Source organism: Mesocricetus auratus, unplaced genomic scaffold (genome assembly GCF_017639785.1).
Source record: "Mesocricetus auratus isolate SY011 unplaced genomic scaffold, BCM_Maur_2.0 Super-Scaffold_100006, whole genome shotgun sequence".
Taxonomy (NCBI): Eukaryota; Metazoa; Chordata; class Mammalia; order Rodentia; family Cricetidae; genus Mesocricetus; species Mesocricetus auratus.
In genome coordinates this window covers 42,507,201-42,530,645 of record NW_024429190.1, presented here as the reverse complement: position 1 = coordinate 42,530,645, position 23,445 = coordinate 42,507,201, and the positions used below count along the sequence as shown (strand labels likewise).

At 40.1% G+C, this 23,445-nt stretch overlaps 1 protein-coding gene across 2 annotated transcripts in view; it reads right to left on the bottom strand.

The window, feature by feature from the left end:
• Nwd2 (NACHT and WD repeat domain containing 2) overlaps positions 1-23,445 on the bottom strand; it is a 156,314-nt gene that overhangs the window by 54,148 nt on the left and 78,721 nt on the right. Inside the window, exon 3 of one of the 2 annotated variants that reach the window (XM_005074389.4) lies at positions 11,950-12,066. In XM_005074389.4, coding sequence (XP_005074446.1) covers positions 11,950-12,066 — 117 coding nt within the window. Of the gene's footprint in view, positions 1-11,949; positions 12,067-23,445 lie in introns of those variants that run through there. The other variant, XM_040747096.1, reaches the window with a different exon arrangement.

Genomic DNA, 23,445 nt, shown 5'->3' with positions numbered 1-23,445 from the left:
GCATCCCAGAAAATCATCCCCTTGGCTTAGGACATTAGTCATGTTCCTAGTTAGGACCCTAACCTTCAGCTTTTCCACTTTACAAACTGATGCTGAAATTTCCTTGTGAAGTGTACTGGTTTGAATGAGAATGACCCCATAGGCTCAGGCATTTGAATTCTTTGTCCCTAGTAGGTGTCACTGTTGGGAGAGGGTTAGTAGATGCGGCCTTGCTGGAAGTGGGCTTTGAGAGTTCACAGGCTCATCCTATTTCCCGTTCACTCTCTCTGCTTTGTGATTGCTGTTGAGGATGTGATCTCTCAGTTTCCTGCTTCTGCATGCCTGCCTGCAGCTTGCTGTAATGCCTTCCTGCCATGATAGGTTCTTAACCCTCTGGAACCTAAGCCCAATAAACTCTTCTATAAGTTGCCTTGATTATGGGGTTTATCAGAGCAACAGAAAAATAGCTCTAATGTTACACAGTGCTCTATATCCTGCATCCATCCAGGAATTTCTGGTCTCTGGAGAATCAATATCTCCTTTCTTCTGCTCCAGATCTGGACTTGTTATAATCTTTTCAGCATCAATGCAAACTCTAGCTCCTCTGGGGAATCCTCTGGACTGTGGAGTCAGGGCACATCTTTTTTATTTATTTATTTATTTATTTATTTATTTATTTACTTTAAAATAATCTTTTCTCCTACTTTTATAATAGCATTAGTATAACACTGCATTATCCCATTAACCTCATTGCATTTTCCTCTACCTTTAGCTAGGAGTTAAGTAGTATGCTACTTGCTTTTATATCAGGGAACTTAACAGGGTCTTATGTATGTTTAAATAAATATTTGTGAAATGTGTTTGTTGAGAATCATATACAGACTTCTGGTTGGTTGACTTATGTATTGCAAGGAGATACTAAGAAAGTGTGCAGGTTGTGGGGGTGATACACATACACACATACACACACACACACATATGAAATCTTTACTATGCTTTTGTAGCTTGAATTTCTGGCATTGTGTAGTACAGATTTTTGAAGCTTCAAGTTTCTTTGTCCAGGGAAATTAGATGGAAATGTCCAAGTTGATTATGAAATGTAATAGCTGACTTAAATAATCTAAATAAAGCCATGGCCAACACAGTTTCAAATTCTACTAGAGAAAGGTATTTTGCTCACTACACTAGTGATGATTTTGTCTGAATTATTCAACTGAATTGGTGAGAGGGTGAGAACACCACGAAGGAAGCTGAGACAGGACATTATGATAAACTTCCTATACATCTGTAGAGGAGGAAGCAGCAGATTGCTGGAAATGGCCTTGGGCCATGAAACTAAACAGAGTCTCATTAAACCACGAGGAACTTGGAGTAGAAAGATGTGGGCCTGGCATTAAAGAGACTTTGGTTAGGGCTAGGAAACTGACTCAGTGGGTAAGGTGCTTGCCTAGAAAGCACGAGGTCTAGATTTGAATATTCAGATCCCATGTAAATATTATGTGGGCATGGAGGCCCTTCTGGAATTCTGAGTTCAATGGAAAGATTGTGTTTCAAAGAATAAGGTGGAGAGTGATCATGAAAGATTCACGGCTCCAACCTTGTTCAGACTCCCATGTTCATGCACACCTGCACACATGTGGACCCATACATACAAAAGCATGTCTATACACATACACACACACTGCACACACAGAAAAGCTAAAGAAACCTAGGTTGTGGGAGATAGATAAATGTTGAAGTGTCTGCTGTGCAATTATGTGGACACGAGTTTGATTCCCAGAACCCCCATAAAATCTGGGTGTGTTTGTTAGGGATTCTACTGTGATCAATACAAAAAAGCAACTTGGGGAGGAAAGGGTTTAATTTTGTCTTACAATTCCAGATAACAGTTCATTGGAATTTTAGCAGGGCAGGAACCCGGAGGCAGGAACAAAAACAGAGGCCATGGAGGAGTGCTGCTTACTGACTTGCTCCTCATGATTTGCCCAGCCTGCTTTCTTATGGCACCCAGGACTACCAGCCCAGGAATGGCAACACACACAGTGAGTTGCGTCACATTAACTGTCAACCGGAAAAATGCACCACAGATGTGCCCACAGGTCTGTCTGGAGGGGCACGTTCTCAACTGTGGTTCCCTCATTCTCAACGACTCTGGCTAGTGTCAAGTTGACACAAAATGAGCCAGCACACTACGTGTAGTGATACACACTTGGAGTCTCACTGCTGGCAGGTAGGAACAGGAGGGTCCCTGAGATTTTGTTGTTAGCCAGTTCAGCAGAATTGGTAAACTCTAAGCACAGTAAGAGACCTTGTCTCAAACAGCAAGGTAGAGACGTGATTGAGGAAGAACCCTGAAAGCAGTCTCTGGTCTGTGCGTGGGCATGTCGTGCGTGTGTGAACACACACACACATATACATACAATCACACTCACATATATACATAGAATCCTGGGAGGTTTTCCATCTTGGTTGCATCCCTTATTCGTTTTTTAAAAAAAATCACTTAAACTTCAGCATTCTCAAGAAAAAAACCTGAAAAGCAACAACCTCATACATAGGGGGCTTGGAAAAGACTAATTCCTTCTGTTTCTTTGGATCTCAGGTTCCATCTATGTAAAATCAACATTTGGAAATTGCTTAGGTACCACATGGTTTTAGTACCTTTTCCAGGCCATGAGTCCTATCAGCCTTCTATCTTTAGGGACGTACATACAGTGGAGAATTTCTACAAACATTTAAAAGTCTGTTCCAATTGATAATTATGTTTTTTGTTCTTCCAATCTCCATTGGTTTTGTTTATCTTCCTTTCCTGGCATCTTGAGAGGGAATTTATTTTATTTTATTTTTTACATTTTTTTTTTTTGGTTTTACGAGACAGGGTTTCTCTGTTTTGGAGGCTGTCGGTCCAGCCTGGCCTCGAACTCACAGAGATCCGCCTGCCTCTGCCTCCCGAGTGCTGGGATTAAAGGCATGCGCCCGGCAACATTTTTTATTTAAATTAGAAACAAACAAGCTTGCTTCACATGTCAATCCCAGCTTCCTCTCCCTCCCCTCCTCCCCTGAACCCCTTAGCTCCTCCCCAACAATCCCCACTCCATTCCCCAGGGAGGGTGCGGTTCTCCATGGGGGATCTCCAGAGTCTGTCATTTCATTCAGGGCAGGCCCTAGGCCCTCCCACAAGTGTCCAGGCTGAGAGAGCATCCCTCATTGTGGGATGGGCATGCAAAGTCCATTTGTGTGCCAGGTATAAATACTGATCTACTACCCAAAGCCCCCTAGGTTGCCTAGGTATCCTCACTGACACCTACTTTCAGGGGATCTGGATTAGTCCCATTCTGGCCTCTCAGCCATCAGTCTGGGGCCCAATATCTCCCCCTTGTTCAGGTCAGCTGTTTCTTCGGGTTTCACCAGTCCAGTCTTGACCCCTTTGCTCATCACTGGATTCCAGGAGTTCAGTTCATTGTTTAGCTGTGTGTGTCTGCCTCTGCTTCCATCTGTCACTGGATGGAGGTTCTAGGATGGCATATAATGTAGTGTCAAACTCACTATCAGGGAGGGGCATTTAAGGTAGTTTCTTCACTATTGCTTAATTTGCCAGTTAATGTCACCCTTGTAGATCTCTGGAAATCTCATTAGTGGCAGATCTTTCCTAAAACCTAAAATGACTCTCTCTATTATGGTATCTCTCTTCCTGCTCTCCTCTATTCTTTCCCTGACTCAACCATCCTGCTCCCCCGTGTCCTCCTCTCCCCTTCTCTTCTCCCCCTCTCTTTTTCCTGGCTCCCTCCCCCCCATGCTCCCAATCTGCTCAAGAGATCTTGCCTGATTCCACTATCTCTGGGGTACCATGTATATCTCTGTTAGGGTCTGTCCTGTTTCCTAGTCTCTCTGACAGTGAGGTTGTAGGCTGACACTCCCCTGATCCATGCCTAAAATCCATTTATGAGTGAGTACATACCATGCTTCTCTTTTTGTGACTGGGTTACCTCAGTCAGGATAGTTTCTTCTAGTGCCATCCATTTGCCAGCACATTTCAAGATTCTATTGTTTTTTTTTCTGCTGAGTAGTACTCCATTGTGTAAATGTACCACATTTTCTCTATCCACTCTTCAGTTGAGGGGCATCTAGGTTGCTTCCAGGTTCTGGCTATTACAAATAGTGCTCCTATTAACATAGTGGAACAGATGTCCTTGTTGTATGTATGTGCATCTTTTGGGTATATGCCTAAGAGTGGAATTGCTGGGTCTTGTGGTAGACTGATTCCCATTTTCCTAAGGAATCTCCATACTGATTTACATAGTGGCTATACGAGTTGCCACTCCCACCAGCAGTGGAGGAGTGTTCTCCTTTCTTTACATCCTCTCCAGCATAAACTGTCATTGGTGTTTTGATTTTAGCCATTCTGACAGGAGTGAGATGGTATCTCAGAGTTGCTTTGACTTCCATTTCCCTGATGGCTAGGGATGTGGAGCACTTTCTCAAATGTCTCTCAGTCATTTTAGACTCCTCTATTGAGAATTCTCTATTTAGTACTGTAGACCACTTTTTAATTGGATCCTTTGGTGTTTTGGAGATTTGCTTCTTGAGTTCTTTGTAAATTTTGGAGATGAGTCCTCTGTCAGATGTGGGGTTGGTGAATATCTTTTCCCATTCTGTGGGCTGCCTTTTTGTCTTGCTGACTGTGTCCTTTGCCTTGCAGAAGCTTCTCAGTTTCAGGAGGTCCCACTTATTAATTGTTATCTCAGTGTTTGTGCTACTGGTGTTATGTTCAGGAAGCTGTCTCCTGTACCAATTTGTTCAAGGGTGCCCCCACTTTCTCTTCTAAGAGGTTCAGTGTGACTGGATTTATGTTGAGGTCTTTGATCCATTTGGACTTCATTTTGTGCATGGTGATAGACATGGATCTATCTGCAGTCTTCTACATGCCATCATCCAGTTATGCCAGCACCATTTTTTGAAGACGCTTTTTCTTCCATTGTATAATTTTAGTTTCTTTGTCAAAAACCAAATGTTCATGTGTGTGTGTGTTAATATCAGGGGATTTGATTCCATTGGTTTATCTGTGTATTTTTGTGCCATTACCAAGCTCTTTTCAGGATTATAGCTCTGTAATAGAGCTTGAAGTCAGGGATGGTGATGCCTCCGGATGTTGCTTTGTTGAACAGGGTTGTTTTGGCTATCCTGGGTCTTTTGTTTTTCCATATGAAATTGAGAATTGTTCTTTCAAGGTTTGTGAAGAATTGTGCTGGGATTTTAATGGGGATTGCATTGAATCTGTAAATTGCTTTTGGCAAGATTGCTATTTTTACTATGTTGATGCTTCCTATCCAAGAGCATGGGAGATCTTTCCATTTACTGGTGTCTTCTTTAATTTCTTTATTTAAAGACTCAAAAGTTTTTGTGATACAGATCTTTCACTGGTTTGGTTAGCATTACCCCAAGGCATTTTGTGTTGTTTGTGGCAATTGTAAATGCTGATGTTTCACTGATTTCTTTCTCAGCTCTTTTATGGTCTGTATATAGTAGGGCTACTGATTTTCTTGAGTTGATCTTGTATCCTGCCACTTTGCTGAAGATATTTACCAGCTGTAGGAGTTCCCTGGTAGAGTTTTTTAGGTCACTTATGTAAACTATCATATCATCTGCAAATAGTGAAAGTTTGACCTCTTCCTTTTCAATTTGTATCCCCTTGATTTCCTTCTGTTGTCTTATTGCTCTGGGTAGAACTTCAATTACAATATTGAAGAGGTATGGAGAGAGTGGACAGCCTTGTCTTGTTCCTGATTTTAGAGGAATTGCCTTGAGTTTCTGTCCATTTAGTTTGATGTTGGCTGTTGGTTTTCTGCATATAGCTTTTATTATGTTTAGGTATGTTCCTGTTATCCCTGATCTCTCCAAGACCTTTATCATGAAGGATGTTGGATTTTGTCAAAGGCCTTTTCAGCATCTAGTGAGATGATCATGTGATTTTTGTTTCTCAGCTTATTTATATGGTGGATTACATTCATGGATTTTCATATGTTGAACCATTCCTGCATCCTGGGATGAAATCTACCTGATTAGGGTGAATGATTTTTCTGGTATATTCTTGGATCTGATTTACCAGTATTTTATTGAGTATTATTGCATCAATGTTCTTGAGGGATATTGGTTTAAAGTTCTCTTTCTTAGTTGTGTGTTTGTGTGGTTTAGGTATCAAGGTTATTGAAGCCTCATAAAAAGAGTTTGGCAAAGACCCTTTTGCTTCTATTGCGTGGAATACTTTGAGAATTGATATAAGCTGATCTTTGAATTTCTGGTAGAATTCTACACTGAGGCCATCTAGACCTGGGCTTTTTTTGGTTGGGAAATTTTGATGAGTGTTTCTATTTCCATAGGGTTATAGGTCTATTTAAATTGCTTATCTGTTCTTGATTTAATTTTGGCAAGTGATATCTATCCAGAAATTGTCCATTTCCTTTAAACTTTAGAGTTTTCTGGAGTACAGGTTTTCAAAGTATTACCTGATGTTTCTCTGGATTTCCTTAGTGTCTGTTGTTATGTCTCCCTTTTTATTTCTGATTTTGTTAATTTGCATGTTCACACTCTGTCGTTTGGAAAGTTTGGATAAAGGTTTGTCTATCTTATTTTCTCAAAGAATCAACTCTTCGTTACATTGATTCTTTGTATTGTTTTCCTAGTTTCTGCTTTATTGATTTCTGACCTCAATTTGGTTATTTCCTGGCATCTACTCCTTGAGAGGAAATTTAAATCAATCATTTTGCCAAGATGCTGGTTGTCATGTGGGGTCCAGTGTTAATACTGAAACTCTAAGTAGTTCTTTTGTGCTACATCAAGTTTTGTGCTACATCAAGATGACAAGAAGAAATGCCCTGTATCTTTGAAAGCATAACAGGAAGAAGGCTAGGGGTGAGATATTAGCAGTGTGTTGTCTCTGCTCTTGTTCACGCAGGATGTATTATGGGTGGAATAGATAGGGGTGGGGAGGAGCAGGTTTTGGAGAATGTATCACACTTGGCATAGGCAGAACAATGTAGTCTATCCTTCAATGCTGAGGAAAATGGTAGTTGTGTTCTCAACTGTTAGCTCTACTCCTCTCTGCAAACAGGTGAAGATTTTATATAGTAAGATCTGATGAGTTGAGGCTGTAGAGAGTGCTCTTAACCACTTGCTTTTGCAGGGGATTTGTATTTGGAATTCACCACCCACATGGTGGCTCACAGCAATCCTTAACTCTGGTTCCAGGAGATCCAGTGCCTTCTTCGTACTTCCACAGGCAACAGGCATGCACATGGTAGACACATATGTATATATATATATATATATATATATATATATATATATATATACAAGCAAAACACTCATACACATAAAATAAATAAATTTAAACGACTACAGTGAATCTATATCTAGCAAAGTAAAATCTATTACATATATTTTACAGTTTTCGAATAGAGAGATAAGAATGAATGCTTCGATTTTTCTCTTCACTTGTCATATTTCTACTACAGAGATACACTAGCAAATAAGCTGTGGCCAGATGTGTGGAAATCTATTTATACTAAAATTTCCTCAGGTAGTTAAAGATACAATGAGATTGGTACATCTTAATATCATAGTTACTAAAGTGGTGTTAATATATTCAAAAGTAAAAAAGTGACCTCTGGGTGGGGGAAAGAATGAATGCTACCCCATTAACTCCATTTACTTATTTGTTTTGTTTGTGTACCCTGTAGCTTGCATGTGCAGGTCAGAGGATGTGGGAGTTTCAAAGAAAATGGACTCCATAGGCCCATAGGGAGTGGTACTATTAGGAAGTGTGGCCTTGTTGGAGGAAGTGTGTCACTGTAGAGGTGGGTTCATAAGCTCAAGCTACACCCAGTGTGGCACATAGTCTCCTGCTGCCTTCGTATCAAGATTGTAGAACTTTCAACTACCTCTCCAACATCATGACTGCCCTCATGCCATCATATTTCCTGCCATGAGCATATTGGACTAAAGCTCTAAAATTGTAAGTCATCCCCAATTAAATGTTCTTCTGTGTAACAGTTGCCATGGCCATGCTGTCTCGTCACAGAAATAGAAAACCCTAGCTAAGACAGAGGGCAATTTCAGGAGTCAGCTGTCTCCTTCCACCATGTGGCTTCTGGGACTCAATCTCAGGTTAAAGACAATTGCCTTTACCTGTTGAGACATCTTGCCACTACCTGATGAACCATATTTTATGATGACAATTCACATATATAAACTACCAATTAGTGAAAGTTGCTTTGATATTTCCATGCATGCATTCGTGGTGAGATGATTACATTCATCTATTCTTTTATGCTATTCTTGTTTTTTTCCCCTTTAAGGGCAGTAGTAAACACTTTTTACACTCAAATATTCTTCCTTTCCCAGTTTTCCTTGCATTTTTAAAATTTGCTCATATAAAAGAAAACAAGTAAGGTTTGTTTTTCTGCATTTTTATTTTACTTAACATAATATCCAACGGGTTCACTCATCTTGTTGTAACTAATAATAATAGCCCATTGTATGTTCATGTATATGATATATGTTTATGAGCACACACACAGTCTGATGCATGTATGTGGAGTCAGGCTCATGCCGTAAGAGCTTTACCAACTGAGTCATTGGCCTTTAATTAAGTATGTATTTTATCTGTGAAATCCACTTGAGGTAGATGTTTATCCAAGAATGAGCAGGTCCTAAAAAGCTCTCTGTTTGTAGTTCTTTAAGAATCCTCCCCACTGCTGCCTGTAATTGAGCCTCCTTGCCAATTTCCATAGTAGTTATTGCTTTCCTACCAACCATGTTTAAGGTTCCTTCCTCTCCATGCTGATGCCAGTCTTTGTGATTTTATTTATTTACTTTTTATGTTGACATTTTAACTGAGATAACATGAAATTTCATTGTAGACTGGATTTGTACACATTAGGGGTTAATGATATTGAGCATTTTCATATATTTATGAGTCATGTGAACTTTTCTTTCAAGAAGTATCTATTGAGATCATGTAAATTTTTTGGATTATCTTGATTTTAAAAATCAAATTCTGATTGATAATCCTGTATTAGATTAACAGCAGGGAAACATTTTTCTGCTATTCTGTACATAGTCTCTTTTCTGTATTATTTTCTTTTGCTGTGCTGAAACTTTTAATTTTTTATAATTTCATTGACATTCTTGCTTTTATTCTATATAATTTTTCTTTCATTTGTTTGCTTTTATAGTATAAGGATTAATCATGGACCCTGTGAACTACTCAATCAGCCTGGGGATAATGCCTAAATACCGTTTATCAGTAATGTCTTTAAAGAGAAAAATGTTCAGTATGACATAATTGTTCATCACACGTGAAATCACAGTTTGATAATAGACTGTAAAGCTTTATGCTTTACAAAGAATTCAGGTCTTAAGCGTTATCAGGTTAAGCTTCACAATAAAACTTTGAAGTTGATTCTTTCTGCTATCACTGTCCCATCTTTACGGAGATAACAAAACACAGTGAGGGAACCTCAGCAGAGATATAACCTTGGAGCTTTTGGGGGCTGTTTCCCCCTTTCCTCACTAAGCAAATGCTGTCTTGTTCAGTGCTGATGTATGCTGTCTACTGTGTCATTTGTGTTCATTTCTAAGGACAGGATCAGACCTGTCTTCAATCCCCCAACTCTAGCCTCTTGTTCTTTTTGTAATAAAAATGTGTAAAAATAACTATCTACTATTAGTAGCATAGCCTAAATGTCAATGGGACATAAAATTTAAAAGCGTCAAACACATATTACTATTTTAGTCCACTATACCCTGGGCCTCCTCATTCCCTGGCTATTTCAAATGAAAGCTTGGCCTGGCCCTGGATTTTTCTTTCTTTCTTTCTTTCTTTCTTTCTTTCTTTCTTTCTTTCTTTCTTTCTTTCTTCCTTTTTTTGGTATTTCATGTAAGCCAGTATCTGTAAATATATAAAACCATCCTTTATTCAACAATTTTGAATTTTTCCTTAGCATTCAGAGAGCTATCATGTTAAGCTTTGTATCCTACAGGAGCACCAGAATTTGTGGCACTATCTAAAGGAAGTATGAAGCAAAGAAACTGTAGCTCATGAGTGACACAGCCTGTTGTTACCACTGGAGTTATCATAGTTACAACAGGAAAAGCTATAAGGTGTACTCTCCTATAAACACCGAGGCCAGCCTTGTATAATTTAGGATCGTCAGGGTAAATAATCCTCCACCTGCTTGCAATGTTTCCTCTATGGCTGCTATGAGTTTAAACATGTAATGGGAGGATGAAGGAGGGATAAATGACCCAGGGGATGTTGCTGTTGATGTCCTGTCAGTCGATCTTTACCCTCAGAACCTGCTAAACTTCTAAATTATTCATTCTCTCACTAGCGACTTATTGAAATTAATATCTGCAAGTAGTTTTAGTTTAGGTACAACATTCTAGAGTGTTATGAAATGGGCAAATGTCTGTGACTTCAGAATTTCCAAGCCTGGATTTAGACGAAGCTATTGAGAACATGGCCCCTGATTGCCAACAGGGATATACAACAGCAGACTTCTCAAATCTAGCTTTCTGAGCATGAAAGAATTTGACCTGACCCATGTTCCTGGCTTTGAATTTCTCTCACTCCTCCCTGCTTTAGTGACTTGTATGATTTAGTTTGAGGATAGCATTATATTAGGTACTTTCCTATTGTTGTGAAAAATACCATGGCCAAGACCAACGTATAGAAGAAAGAGTTTATTTTGCTTATTGTTCCAGAGGGATGAAGCTCTATCATGGTGGGGTGTCATGGCAGCAAGGAGTAGGCATGGCAGTGAGAGAAGGAAGCCACGGACCTACATCTTAACCACACAATGAAGCAGAGAAAGTGAATTGGAAGTAGGCTAAGGTTATAAATCCTCAAAGCTTGTTCTCAGTGATGTATTTCCTGTAGTAAGTCTCCACCTCCTAAGAGTTGCATAACATTCCCAAACAGCACTGCCAGCTGGGGACCAAGTGAGCCTTTGGGCACTTTTCTCACCCAAACCACAACGATGGTGTAGCTGGCAATACAGTTTCCAGGGACTTAGGTCACTGTTTTCATACATCCATTCTGCAAACCCCTAGACTGGATGTTCATTATTAATTTGTAACGTCTTGTGGTTGTTGTTCCAGTGTGTACGCTCTCAGCTGCTTCTCCAGCACCTTATCTGCTTCCTGCTTCCATATTCTCAATCATGATGGTCATTCCTCAGGGCATCCACTGTTTCAACTCCAGTGAATGTGTGGACGTGGTTTGAATTCAAGACATGGCTTTCTTAACCGGGCATGGAAATGATTTTGCACAACCACCTGATATACAACAGTCTCCTTACACCATTGCACCATGCTTACAGAGGAGAGGGTGCCATCTTCAGAACAACACACCTAGCTAATAGTGAAGTCCTTGAAAAGACCTGGTCGGCATGTTTGACGTTATAGTGAACCTCTGGCTGGAAATCACTGTAGACACAATCTCAAGAAGCACCATTTCCTACTGGGTTTGACTAATATACTTGGTTTTCTTTACAAATCTTTCAGACATTGTGTTTAAAGAAATGCCAGACATTTTAATATTGGGGGGGGGGGGGATAAAAGATACGGTGATGGAATCAATCATACAGCCGGTTGAGCAAAGCTGGGTTAGTTACTGCAGGACTGAGAGAGCCATCCCATTGCTTACTGCAAGTTGGAAAACTTTTCAATTCCAAGTCCTTCCCCTCATGAACATTTCAAAATGTTCATTATTAATTTGTAACGTCTTGTGAAAAGCTGAAGAGTTTTTTTTTCTCACATGTGTGGGTAAGGAAACAGTTAAAATTCTTTAAAATGAACACCGAAAAAGTCTTTCTCTTGGTACTTGAAAGAAAACCTAACCCCCACAGATCAGCACTTTTTCTTACATTCTTATGAATTAATAGAAAACATTAGTGTTTTTATACCCACAACAAAGCATGGACCTGCAGAAGTCTTCAAGCACTCCTCCAGAAGCTTCATTCGCATCTTCTGCAGCTCAGGGCTGTCCCATTCATCTTCATCAACTCCCCAGTACAGATCTATGACCTGCAGACAAATGGATGAAACAACATTAATTCCCCTGCAGGGAAATTAAATTTACCCGTGGGCTTCCTTCTTGTTCACAATGTCAAGCTAATGTGACTTTCAGCTTTCCTCTTTGCAGCAAGCTTTCCCTTAGAGTGGGACACTGATGTTCAAGATCTATGTAAAGAGACATGTTTTTAATCTCATGATGGTTTGGGAAAGAGCATTGTAATTTCTTATTTTGTTTCTGATATAGGAATCACATGAGCCCAGAGAAAAGGAAATGCTCAATGTAGGAGATTCTGGGGTGTAGGATTTAATTACATTGAACAAGCAAAACTGGATGTATCTGGGATAAATTTACCATTATTACTCTTGACAAATCACACTGTAAAATATTATCTACTGTACATGCTAATAATGTAAGAAGAGATACTGGTCTGACATCAAACATCTATACTTCTTCTGTAAAGAAAGAGAAGCTAAAAAATATCCCTTCTGTTAATATCACATCTTATTCCAGAGGATAGAATATATTGGCTAGGTCTCTTTTATCTATGAACAATTTGGCTTTCATCAATACGTATCTGAAGAACCTTATTGGAAAACAGAAAGGTGTGCCTTACTGAGAGATGAGGATAATAGGACCATCTATCTCCTGACTTCAAACACTCCCTGGGAAGATTCTGTCAGTCTGTAAAAACTTTCAGAAGGCAGTTCTATGGAAAGTTCCAGATTCTGTAAATCTGTAAAAACTTTCAGAAGGCAGTTCTATGGAAAGATCCATGGAGAGCCCCATGGGTTCCTTCCCTTTGCTTAGCACAATCTGCATAATGTAACTGTTTCTGTCAAGGCTTTGAAGGTTGCTGCTTTTCCTTCCCTAGTTTCCTACATCAGAAAAGAGAAGTTTCCTGCCTCCCTTGCAGTTTGGCTGGGTTTGGGTGAGAGGCAGACAGCAGAACAGGGATCCTCTGTGATGCAGGTAGATTCCAGGGTCTCTGTGTGCATCCTGATTCTCTGCTGTGGTTCCCACACAGCTTGTGTTTCTACTAGAGATCTGGCTTCTTGAATATGGGTTTTCAGAAGACCTGATAGATCCATCATAGTATCTTTAAAAAATATTCCTATGAAGAAAGGGTGGGGAAGTGCTCTGGTAAGATGGCTCATTGGTGAAGAATGCTTGCTGTTCAGTCATGAGGATCATAGAGTTTGGATCCCGGCGTCCATGACTGGTGGGCCACAACACCTACAACTCTAGTTCCAAAGTTCATACAGACAGATGTACAAACAATAAATTTTCAAGAATCTATTCCCACAGTTCATCCCCGGACTTCTATTATATCTGAAATTCTCCATGCTGACTTGGGGGACTCTTCTACTTATACTACATTGTAAGGTTTAACCACACACAGTGTTAAAGGGGGATAATAGCTAGGAATAAGGTGATAACTCAACTGATCAATTGGAGAGTCACTAGTGGGGGCTATTTAAAATTATAGGTAAATACATTAAGATGTAAAATTCAGTTTCTCAAGGGCTCTCTGGCTTCTTGCAGCTGCTGACTCTCAGACTGGGCAGTGGAGAAAAATCATATGCCCCATCACTGAATTCCAGAGAACACAGCTAGCTGTATGTATGTTACTGAGTTTCAGGAGGGCACAGAAGTCATCCATCAAGAAAATAGGACAGACAGGGCTTTAAAGTAAGTAATTAGTAAGTAATTTGATCATATTCCATCTGTGTGATTTAGAAAGTGCCTCTTTTTTGGACATTTTATTTTCCATTGCCAGAAAACCGTTATAATATAAAAACTGTTACATATAATATATAAAATAACATAAATGGTAAAATAGGAATTTAAAAAATGGTTTGTATTTATTTTTAAGATTTATGTATTGTGTTATTTTGTGTGTGAGTGTTTTGCTCGAATGCATGTTTGTGTACCACATGCGTGTCTGGTACCCTCTGAGGTCAGAAAAGGGTGCTGGATTCCCTAGGATTGGAGTTAACAGATGCACGTGAGCTGCCAGTGTGGGTGTTGGAAACTGAACTCAGGTTCTCTGCAAGAGCAGCAAGTTCTCTTAGTTGTTGAGCCAACTCTCCAGCCTCTAAAATAGAACATTTCTAGCCATGAGTCAATAAAGCACCAAAAAAAACCCCCTCAAATTCCTTGCTGTGTGAATGATACCCCTGATTGTGCCACCTACAACATAACAGTCACACATAACCCACATATTCCTCTTCTTAACTGACACACTGGCTGGACGTGAAGTCATGCACTGTACGACAGATAGCACTACAGTGAACGACAGACTGTGTAGAGATGCACATGCCGTAAACTAAATAGTAGGAAAACTCTCAAAAATGGTGACAAATGAGAATGCCACATTTTAAAATGGCACATAGGTCAAGGAAGAAATTACAAGGGAAATAAAAATGTAGACAAATGAAAACAAAGATATAGCATGCTGACATTATGGAAGCCTTCAACGTAGCACTGAGAAAAATTGTGGCTAAGAAGAACTATATTAAAATTTCCCTCTTTAAAATTGAAAATAGATTCTTCTCTCATACAATGCTTCCCCTCCCTCCACTCTTCTCGCTCTCCCACCTCCCAAATCAGTGACTAAGTTTCCCTTTGAATGCACTAGAAAAAGAGCAAGCACAAACAATGTAACCAATCAGAAAGAGGGAAGCAACAGCTCACCGTATAAATTGATGAACCAGAAAAAATGGAGGGAATCAACAAAATAAAGCATTATTGAAAAGATTAACAGAGTAAAACTTTAGTGAAAGTTACAATGATGCTAAAGAAGGAAACTCAAAGCACTAAGGCCAGTAGTGAAATGTTATGATATATCCTAAATGAATAACAACTACAAATGAATATACTAGAAACAACCATCTAGGTGTCAGTAAGTTAGAACTGAGATGGAATGAGAAAATTACCAAGGAGAAACAAATTAGCAGAGCTGTCTTAAGAGAATACAATGCATAGGCATCTTTAAAGATATCAAATATGACCACAGCTAAGTCTCCTAACAACAGAGGATAGGTAGCCTGTAGCTGGCCTTCTCCTGTAATCAGATTGGTGACTACCCCAATTGTAGGAGTGAGTCCACAATATTGAAGGGGCACGGACAGTATTGTGGCCTCACCCCTACACCCAATTGTCATAAGAGAGCTTTCATCCAGTAACTCATGGAAGCAGATACAGAGATCCACAGACAAGCACTGGGTTGAGCTCTGGGAATCCTGTTGAAGAGAGGGAGGAAGGATTATACAAGCTGGGGGGGGTGTCAAGGTCATCTCAGGAAAACCCACAGAGACAACTAACCTGGGCTCATAAGAGCTCATGATGCTGGACTGACTGCTAAGGAGCCTGCATGGGACTGACCTAGATCCTCCACATATGTGTGACAGTTGTACAGCTTGGCTTACTTGTGGGACTCCAAAAAATGGAAGAGGGGCCTGCCCCTGAAACGTTAGGCAAACTTTTGGCAAAGTTTCCTCATTTTGGGTTGCCTTACCAAGTCTTAATATGAGAAGAGGAGCTTAGTCCTACCTCAACTTGATATACTATGCTTTGTGGACAACCATGGGAAGCCCTGCCCTTTCTAAACAGAAACAAAGGAGGAATGAATTCAGGGCAGGGGTGGCAGAGAGAGGTGTGGGAGGGAATGGGAGGAGAGAAGGGAGGGGAATTGTGGTCCAGATATAAAATAAATGAATAAATTTAATTAATAAAAGAAAAAAGAATTAAAATAGTAAATAATTCATTAAATATTGTTGAAAGGAAATGCCCAGCTCCATATGGATGTGCTGGGAATGTCTGTCAAACATCCAAAGAAGAATTAATATCAGTTCCTAACAAGGATTTCTAAAAAATTGAAGGAGAGAAGGTTCTTTCTAAGCACAGTATGACTCAGGTCATACTAGACAGAAAATCCTAAAGAAATTATAGACTGATATTTTTATGGCTAAAGGCAAAAGCCCTCAAAAAATCATTGGAAAGTCCAACCTAGTTGCATAGAAATGTGGTTATATAAGACAACCAAGTGAGGTTTGTTTGGAATCCAAGGTTGGTTAAAATGGTAGACTAACTGGCTGATGCAATATATTAACAGAAAAAGGGCATGGTCATCTCAATAAAATTGACATGGTCATCTCAGTACACAAAGGAAGGAAGGCATAAATCAGAGTATCAAGAATGCATAAATGTTGATGTCTCCATAATAACAGAAAAATAACAATTAAATGTAGGCAGACAATCTGAGTACACCCTTCTCTGAAGCATATCAACATGATTCTGACAGTCACAGAGAGAGATATTCAGTATTATTCATTATCAATGAAACACAAGTCAAAGCAAAGACAAGACCACAATTACATATCTACCAGGGTGTATGTAACCAAAAAGACTGAAGATGAGAGACTGGAACCTCCATGCATTCTAGGTGGAAACACAGTGGTTCCAATACTGCGAAGGATCTAGCAGCCACTGAAGTGGTCAAACAGAGTTAACACGAACGATCTAGCAATACTACCCAGAGAAACAAACCCAACAGTAATGACTGCAGGTGTCCACACGAGAACTCTTGCTTGGATGCTTGTAGGGGCATTCACTATTCGTAGCAGCCAGAACGCAGAGACAACCCATGTTCTACCACATGACCATGCAGCAATAATGTAAGTAATGAGAATCAGTTACATGCTGCAAGTCAGGTAAGCTCTGAAAATATTAACCGAAAGAGGCCAGTTACAAGGGCTACAAATCACATGATTCTACTTAAGTGAACAGTGGCACATAAAGACAGAAAGTAAAAGAGTGGTTCCTCAGCTGACCTAAACAAGGGGTTGCTCATGGACCCCAGACTGACAGCTGGGAAACCAGCATAGGACTGTTCCAGTCCCCCTGAACGAGGATGTCGGTTTGGAGGTCTGGTTAATCCATGGGGCCTCTGGTAGTGTATCAGTATTTATCCCTAGTACACAAGTGGACTTTGGGAGCTCACTCCACACAGAGGGATACTCTCTCAGCCTAGAAACACAGGGAAGGATCTAGGCCCTGCTCCAAATGATATGACAGACTTTGAAGATGCCCCATGGAAGGCTTCACCCTCCCTGGGGATCAGAAAGGGGGTGGGATAGGTGATCCGTTGGGGGCAGGGGAGGAGAGGAGGGAGAGAGAACTGGGGTTGATGTGTAAAAGAAGCTTGTTTCTAATTTAAATAAAAAAGTGGAAAAAAAGAAGTAAAAAAAAAGAGTGAGGGGCTGGAGAGATGGCTCAGAGGTTAAGAGCACTGATTGCTCTTCCAGGCGTCCTGAGTTCAATTCCCAGCAACCACATGATGGCTCATAACCATCTACAATTCAATCTGGTGCCCTCTTTTGGCATGCAGGCAGAACACTGTATATGTGATAAATAAATAAATCTTAAAAAAAATGAGTGGTTCCTTAGGGTCAGTGGGGAGGAGGAAGAGGTGGGCCTACATAATAGGTACAACATTTTGTTTAGAGTGACAAAAATGTTTCAAGTTGATTTTTTTAATTGCCACACACCTGTGAATATACAAAAACACCCTATTGAGTCAGACAGTTTAAGACTGCATTTCAATAAAGCTGTTTCAAAATGATTCTTTATACATCTATTTATATTGTAATTTTCTACTATTCTTATACTCCCTGCCCATAGTGTAGTTGGGTGGAAGAATAATAGATGTTAAAATCAAGTACCTAGAATATTAAAGGATAAACATTAGGATGTAAGCAGGTGTGGACCAAACGAGCAGGATAAAAATGCTCAGTGGGGTTCTTCCTTTCAATCATCTCAAGCACTGTGGAAGGTGGAGCATCACACGACTCATCGGCCATCTTGTCACAGTGTTTGCGTCTATTACCCATCCTTAGAGCTTCTCACCAGTACTGCCTTTCAGGCCTTCATAAACTTCCCACCTTTTCACTTCAGGAGCTTTGCTTAAATGTTCTCCTGCCTCCAATTTTTCCCCATTAAATTGTTCTTTCCCGTATGTCTTTATGGCTATTAAATGATGAAAAAAAGATAAGATCCAGCAACCCTGAAGACGGGGGAAATAAATACACGAAACATTGAACTTATGCAACACAAAACTCCATTTGGGGCAAACAGATTTGCCATCTATCCACATGATCAATAACTGGTCAAAACCACTTGGAAGTAAAGTGCTCAACAAGACAAGATTTATTATACACTTAAAAAAATTAGGTTTAGTTTTGAGCTTAATGCCCAGGCACTGCTGCCCCCATAATGCACTCTGCTGTTTGCTGCACTACTACCTTGTCAACAACACATTTTATGTGCCTTTATTTATTGAATCACTTAAGTAGAAACCTTAGAGAAGTAATTTGACTTTTATATCTTTTTACTTAAAACCATCCCATTTGTTTTTTTTTTTTATTCAGGGAAGCTGATTCATCCTGCTAATTGTAATAAGCTCAATTGATCTGAAAACAAAATAACCAGCCAAGAAAGCCCTAAAAAATCCTCCCCAGCAATAAGATTTAATTCACTTAAACACCAGCATTATAAAACTATCAAGCTACTTGTAAGAAACAGTAACCTAATGCTTCAACTGCCATCCACCTTTCAAAAAACATCAAATTTGAATTTACAGTGTCCTAACACTATCATTTATTTGCAAATAGCCCTTGAGAAAAAGTTTACCAAAATGTTTTCTTGACAAAATTCTCCACAGCATAGAACATTATCTGGATATGAAACACAAAAGTCAGAGGTTACAGGACTGATATTATTTGTATATGGTGTGATGCATGCGTGTGTGTGTGTGTGTGTGTTGTGTGTGTGTTGTGTGTGAGCTTGTATGTGTGGGTATATACACTTGTGCATGGTCGGAGGTCAGCAAAAGACTCATCTTGGCTTGTTCCCTTGAGGCAAGGTCACTTACTGAACTTGGAGGTCAGGCTGGCTGGTGGCTGGCAGTTGGTAAGCCCTACTTATTTTCCTGTCTTTGTCCACCACAGCACTGGAATTACAGACACGCTTGTAACTACACTCAGATTTTTATGTGGGTGCAAGGATCTGAACTTAGGTCCTCATGCTTACACTGATCTACTGAGTCATGTCTCCCACCCTTATATTATTATTATTATTTTTAGAGCGAATCCCATCCCAAAGTGAAAGCTGTTCTGTTAATCATAGTGGGAGGCTCCACACTCATATAGTGGCTCTGTATTGCTTTGGGCATTTCCTTCTTGGGAATGATATAATTTCACACTTAAAAACCATCTTATCACATTATAGTTTGGATTTAAAAAAGTGATGTCTCTTAGCTTTCCTGGACTTTATACATATCAAACACAGTTTATAAGGACTCTGATAGCTCAGGAAATAATTACAGAAATTGGCAAATGAGCATGTGTGGAATTAAAAAAACCTTCTTAATAGCAAAGGAAACAACAGAATGAACAGAGAGAGGATGGGAGAAAATCTTTGCCAACTGTACATCAGACAGGGAATAATGCTTGGACCTGTAAAGAACTAGAAAAACTAAACACTGAACTCTACAGATCATCCTACCAATGAATGATTAAATGAAGTGAATAGACATTTCTCAAAAGGAGAAATGTAAATGGCCAATAAACCATGACAAATGCTCAGGCCTTTTGGCCATCAGGGAAATGTAAATGAAAACTACATTGAAATTCTATCTCATTCTAGTCAGAATGACTATCACAATGGAACTAATGACACATAAAAGTGAGGGTGTGAATAAATGGGGACCTGTGTGCACTGCCTTTGGGAATTAAATCTTGTATGGCCACCCTGGAAATCAGTGTGGAGGTTCCTTAAAAATGAGAGACAGACCTGGCACATGATCAAACTCTGTCAGTCATGGGAACACAATGGAAAGAAGCTTCGGTAGGCCCACCAGAGCGGCACTTACACATCCATGTTTATTGCTGCATTATCTACTACAGCCAAGATATGGAAACAGCCTGGGTTTCTCATCCTCAGAAGAACAAAGAAAATGTGGCATGCACACATACATAGTAAAGTTTTATTCCTCTGTAAAGCGTGAAACGATGTCATTTTTAGGAAAATGGAACTGGAGATCATGATGTTAAGTGAAACAAGCCAGACTTACAAACCTGACTATTACATGTTTCTTTTCATTCGAGGAATCCATCCATCCATGCATCCATGCATCCATCCATCCATCTATCCATCCATCCATCCATCTATCCATCAATCCATCTGTCCATCCATCATCTAATGAACTCACAAGGTAGGGTATGAGTGGAGGGAGTTGAAATGGAGGGGAAACAAGTGAGTAATGGTGTGAGACAAGACAGCATATTTTATCCCAGGTAGAATTTAGATCTAGTAACACATATTGCTCTGTGTGTGTGTGTGTGTGTGTGTGTGTGTGTGTGTGTGTCTGAGAGAGATGTGGAAACAGGAGTATTTGAAGAGAAAAAGTAGGAGGAGGATTATAGTGAGAGTCTTGGCAAGGTAAATATGAGAAAATGGTATGATGAGGCCCATTATTTTGCATGTTAACTGAAATGTTACCATTTTAAAATGATTTCTCTACATGTGTGCATGTGCACACGCACGCGTGCACACATACACACACACACACGATCTATTCTTAAAAGCATTAACATTGACCACTACTGAAATATTCAAAAGAAGACAAAGCAGGTGTGAGATGTTTGAATGGTACCAGCATTACTGTTTGGAGATCACAGTGCTTGGAACTGACTTCCTGTTTGTGTCCTTTTTCAAGAGCTCTCATCTCATAGAGGAGAGCTTTGAAATTCTGACTAGGTTCATGGGAAGCTTTTAGCAATGGCGAGTTATGGGTTATACACAGAGTAGTTCTCTGTGAAGAGTGACTGGTAGCTGCAGTGGTCACAAGACAATGTGACGTTCTTACCAGCAACAGCTTCACTTTTACTACGACTACTGAGAGTACTTGTCATCACCTGTGATTATGTTCTTGGCCATGAGATAACTGATTGAGGGTCATATAACAATCAAAATGGGTGATGATAAAAAAACAGGTACCAATTTAAGCCTATTACAATCATTGACCATATCTCTGATTACCGGAAAGGAGTTCACCAACATGAGGGTGAAGGCTGCTTCTATCAAAGTTTCTTGGCACTGAAACTGACCACTCACATCCTTTGGGGTAGAACCTTTGGACAGTTTTAATGTGTATGTGTGTGTGTGTTAAGAAGAACTCAGCCTAAACTCACATTAAGCCCATGACTGTGAGAGCTCTACACATGTGTTAACAGAGCCAAGTGACTGGACTTTTCCAGGTTCAGAGTAGGAACAAAATGAGAGTTGGTAAGCATGTGTGCTGTGTCTAAGCAAGGCTGGCTGCAAGCAGGAACTGGCCTCCCTCAATGGCAGGATCACACCAACATACCCAAAAGAAAACCCCAAATTTGGCTGTGTGCCTGCCCATCACTGGTATGTCTAGACTCTGCATGGCTGTACAAATACCTGCATTACCACTGCAGCTCCTGTAGCTATTTCTCTGATTTTATCACCACTCCCTCTAGCCCACTGACCTTTCTATAGGCAGATGATTTTTTGAATATCAAAATCACAGTACTCAGCAGTTGATGGGCTGTTTGTCTTTCAGTGTCACAGAATACCTGGCAGAAACAGCTTAAAGGAGAACAAGTTTATTTTGGCTCACAGACTAGGGGACACAGTCCATCATAGTAGGGAAGGTATGGTGCCTGGATTGAGTTAGTCCATGGCCGCAGGATCTGGCAGTGGCTTCTTAAATGGCAGAGGGGGTGGGTACAGAGTAACAAGCTGTAGCTCTCAAGGTCTGTCTCTACTGGCAAACATTATACTTCCTAAAGGTTCCACATCCCCTGTAAACAGTCCCGCTGGCCACTAACCAAGATTTGAAATACATAAACTAGGACGCAGCATTTTATATCCAGATGCAATATAGAACATCTTCCTGCTTTAGAGGTGAAAAGTTGAAGGCCATATTAGTTAAGAAACTTGTCAAAAGGCAGCAAGGGTTGGAAATGGGATTTGAGCTGTGGCTCTTAACACTTTTTGAAAGCTGATCTATGTATACTTATATAGGTTTGCATGCAAGTTGGGCACAGTGACAGAGTATGGTCACTGGTGTGAAGCTGCTTGACTGGTTCAAATCTTGACTCTGCTTCTTATTTATAGCAGAGCATCGGCAGTTATGTCCATATTTCTAGATTTCTTTACCCAAACATGAGAAATATGGAATTTATGTCCTAGGACCATAGCAAGGATTAAGTAAATTAATACACAACATGCAGGGTGAATCCATGTTAAGTAGTAAACTCTACATAATTCTCCAAATTTCTCCATGAGAATGTGTTTCTTCTTCCTGTAGCATTTTTCTATCTTCCTCATTTTCCTATCTATCCATCTTCTAGGATTAAGCTTAGGCAGGCCTTTCTGATAACTCTAGACAGTAAGCACTGGCCTCTTTCCCCCATGACTCATGCCCAGAGCACCTGCATCTCCTAGGCAGTATCACATGGGTCAGTGCCAGCTTATGACTACATGCCCTGTGAGATTCAGTGACATTGGGTCAGACACTGTTCAACACTGGCACTGCTATATTCATAACTCTTTCTGAGGCAATGTGAGCTCACTAAAAGTCTTAGTTACTTGTCTTGTGGTTGTGACAGAAGAACTTACTGAAGCAATTTAAGGGATGGAGGGTTTGTTTTTGCTTGCAGTTCAGGGGGAAATCCATCACAGCGGGGGCTTGAGGCGGTTGCTCACATTGCATAATACACAATTAGCAAGTAGAGATGAATGCTGGTGCTTAGCAGGCTTTCTCCTATTTTGTTTTAAAGATTTATTTATTATGTACACAGTGTTCTGACTGCATGTATGCCTACAAGACAGACAACCATTACTGATGGTTGTGGGTCACCATGTGGGAATTGCTGGGAACTGAATTCAGGACCTCTGGAAGAGCAGCCAGTGTTCTTTTGAACCTCTGAGCCATCTCTCCAGCCCTGGATTTCTCCTTTTCATTCAGTCCAGGAATGCAGCCTAGAGAATGTGTCCACACACAGTTACGGTAGATATTTCCATGTTAATTAACCCAATTTAGATGATCCCTTACAAACATGCCCAAGGATTTGTCTCCTATGGTATTTTAGATTCTTTCAAATTGACAATATTAATCATCACAGTAAGTATCCAAAGATATGAGGATAGGGCTCTGAGTACTCTAAACAAGCCTGATTCATGAGATCAAGAGTAGACATCTGTGAGGTGGTGACATGCAGATGTGTGTGTGTGGGGGTGGGACTTAAAGGACAGCTAGAGAGCCTCTTCTCATGACAATAATGCAAAGACAAAATCTG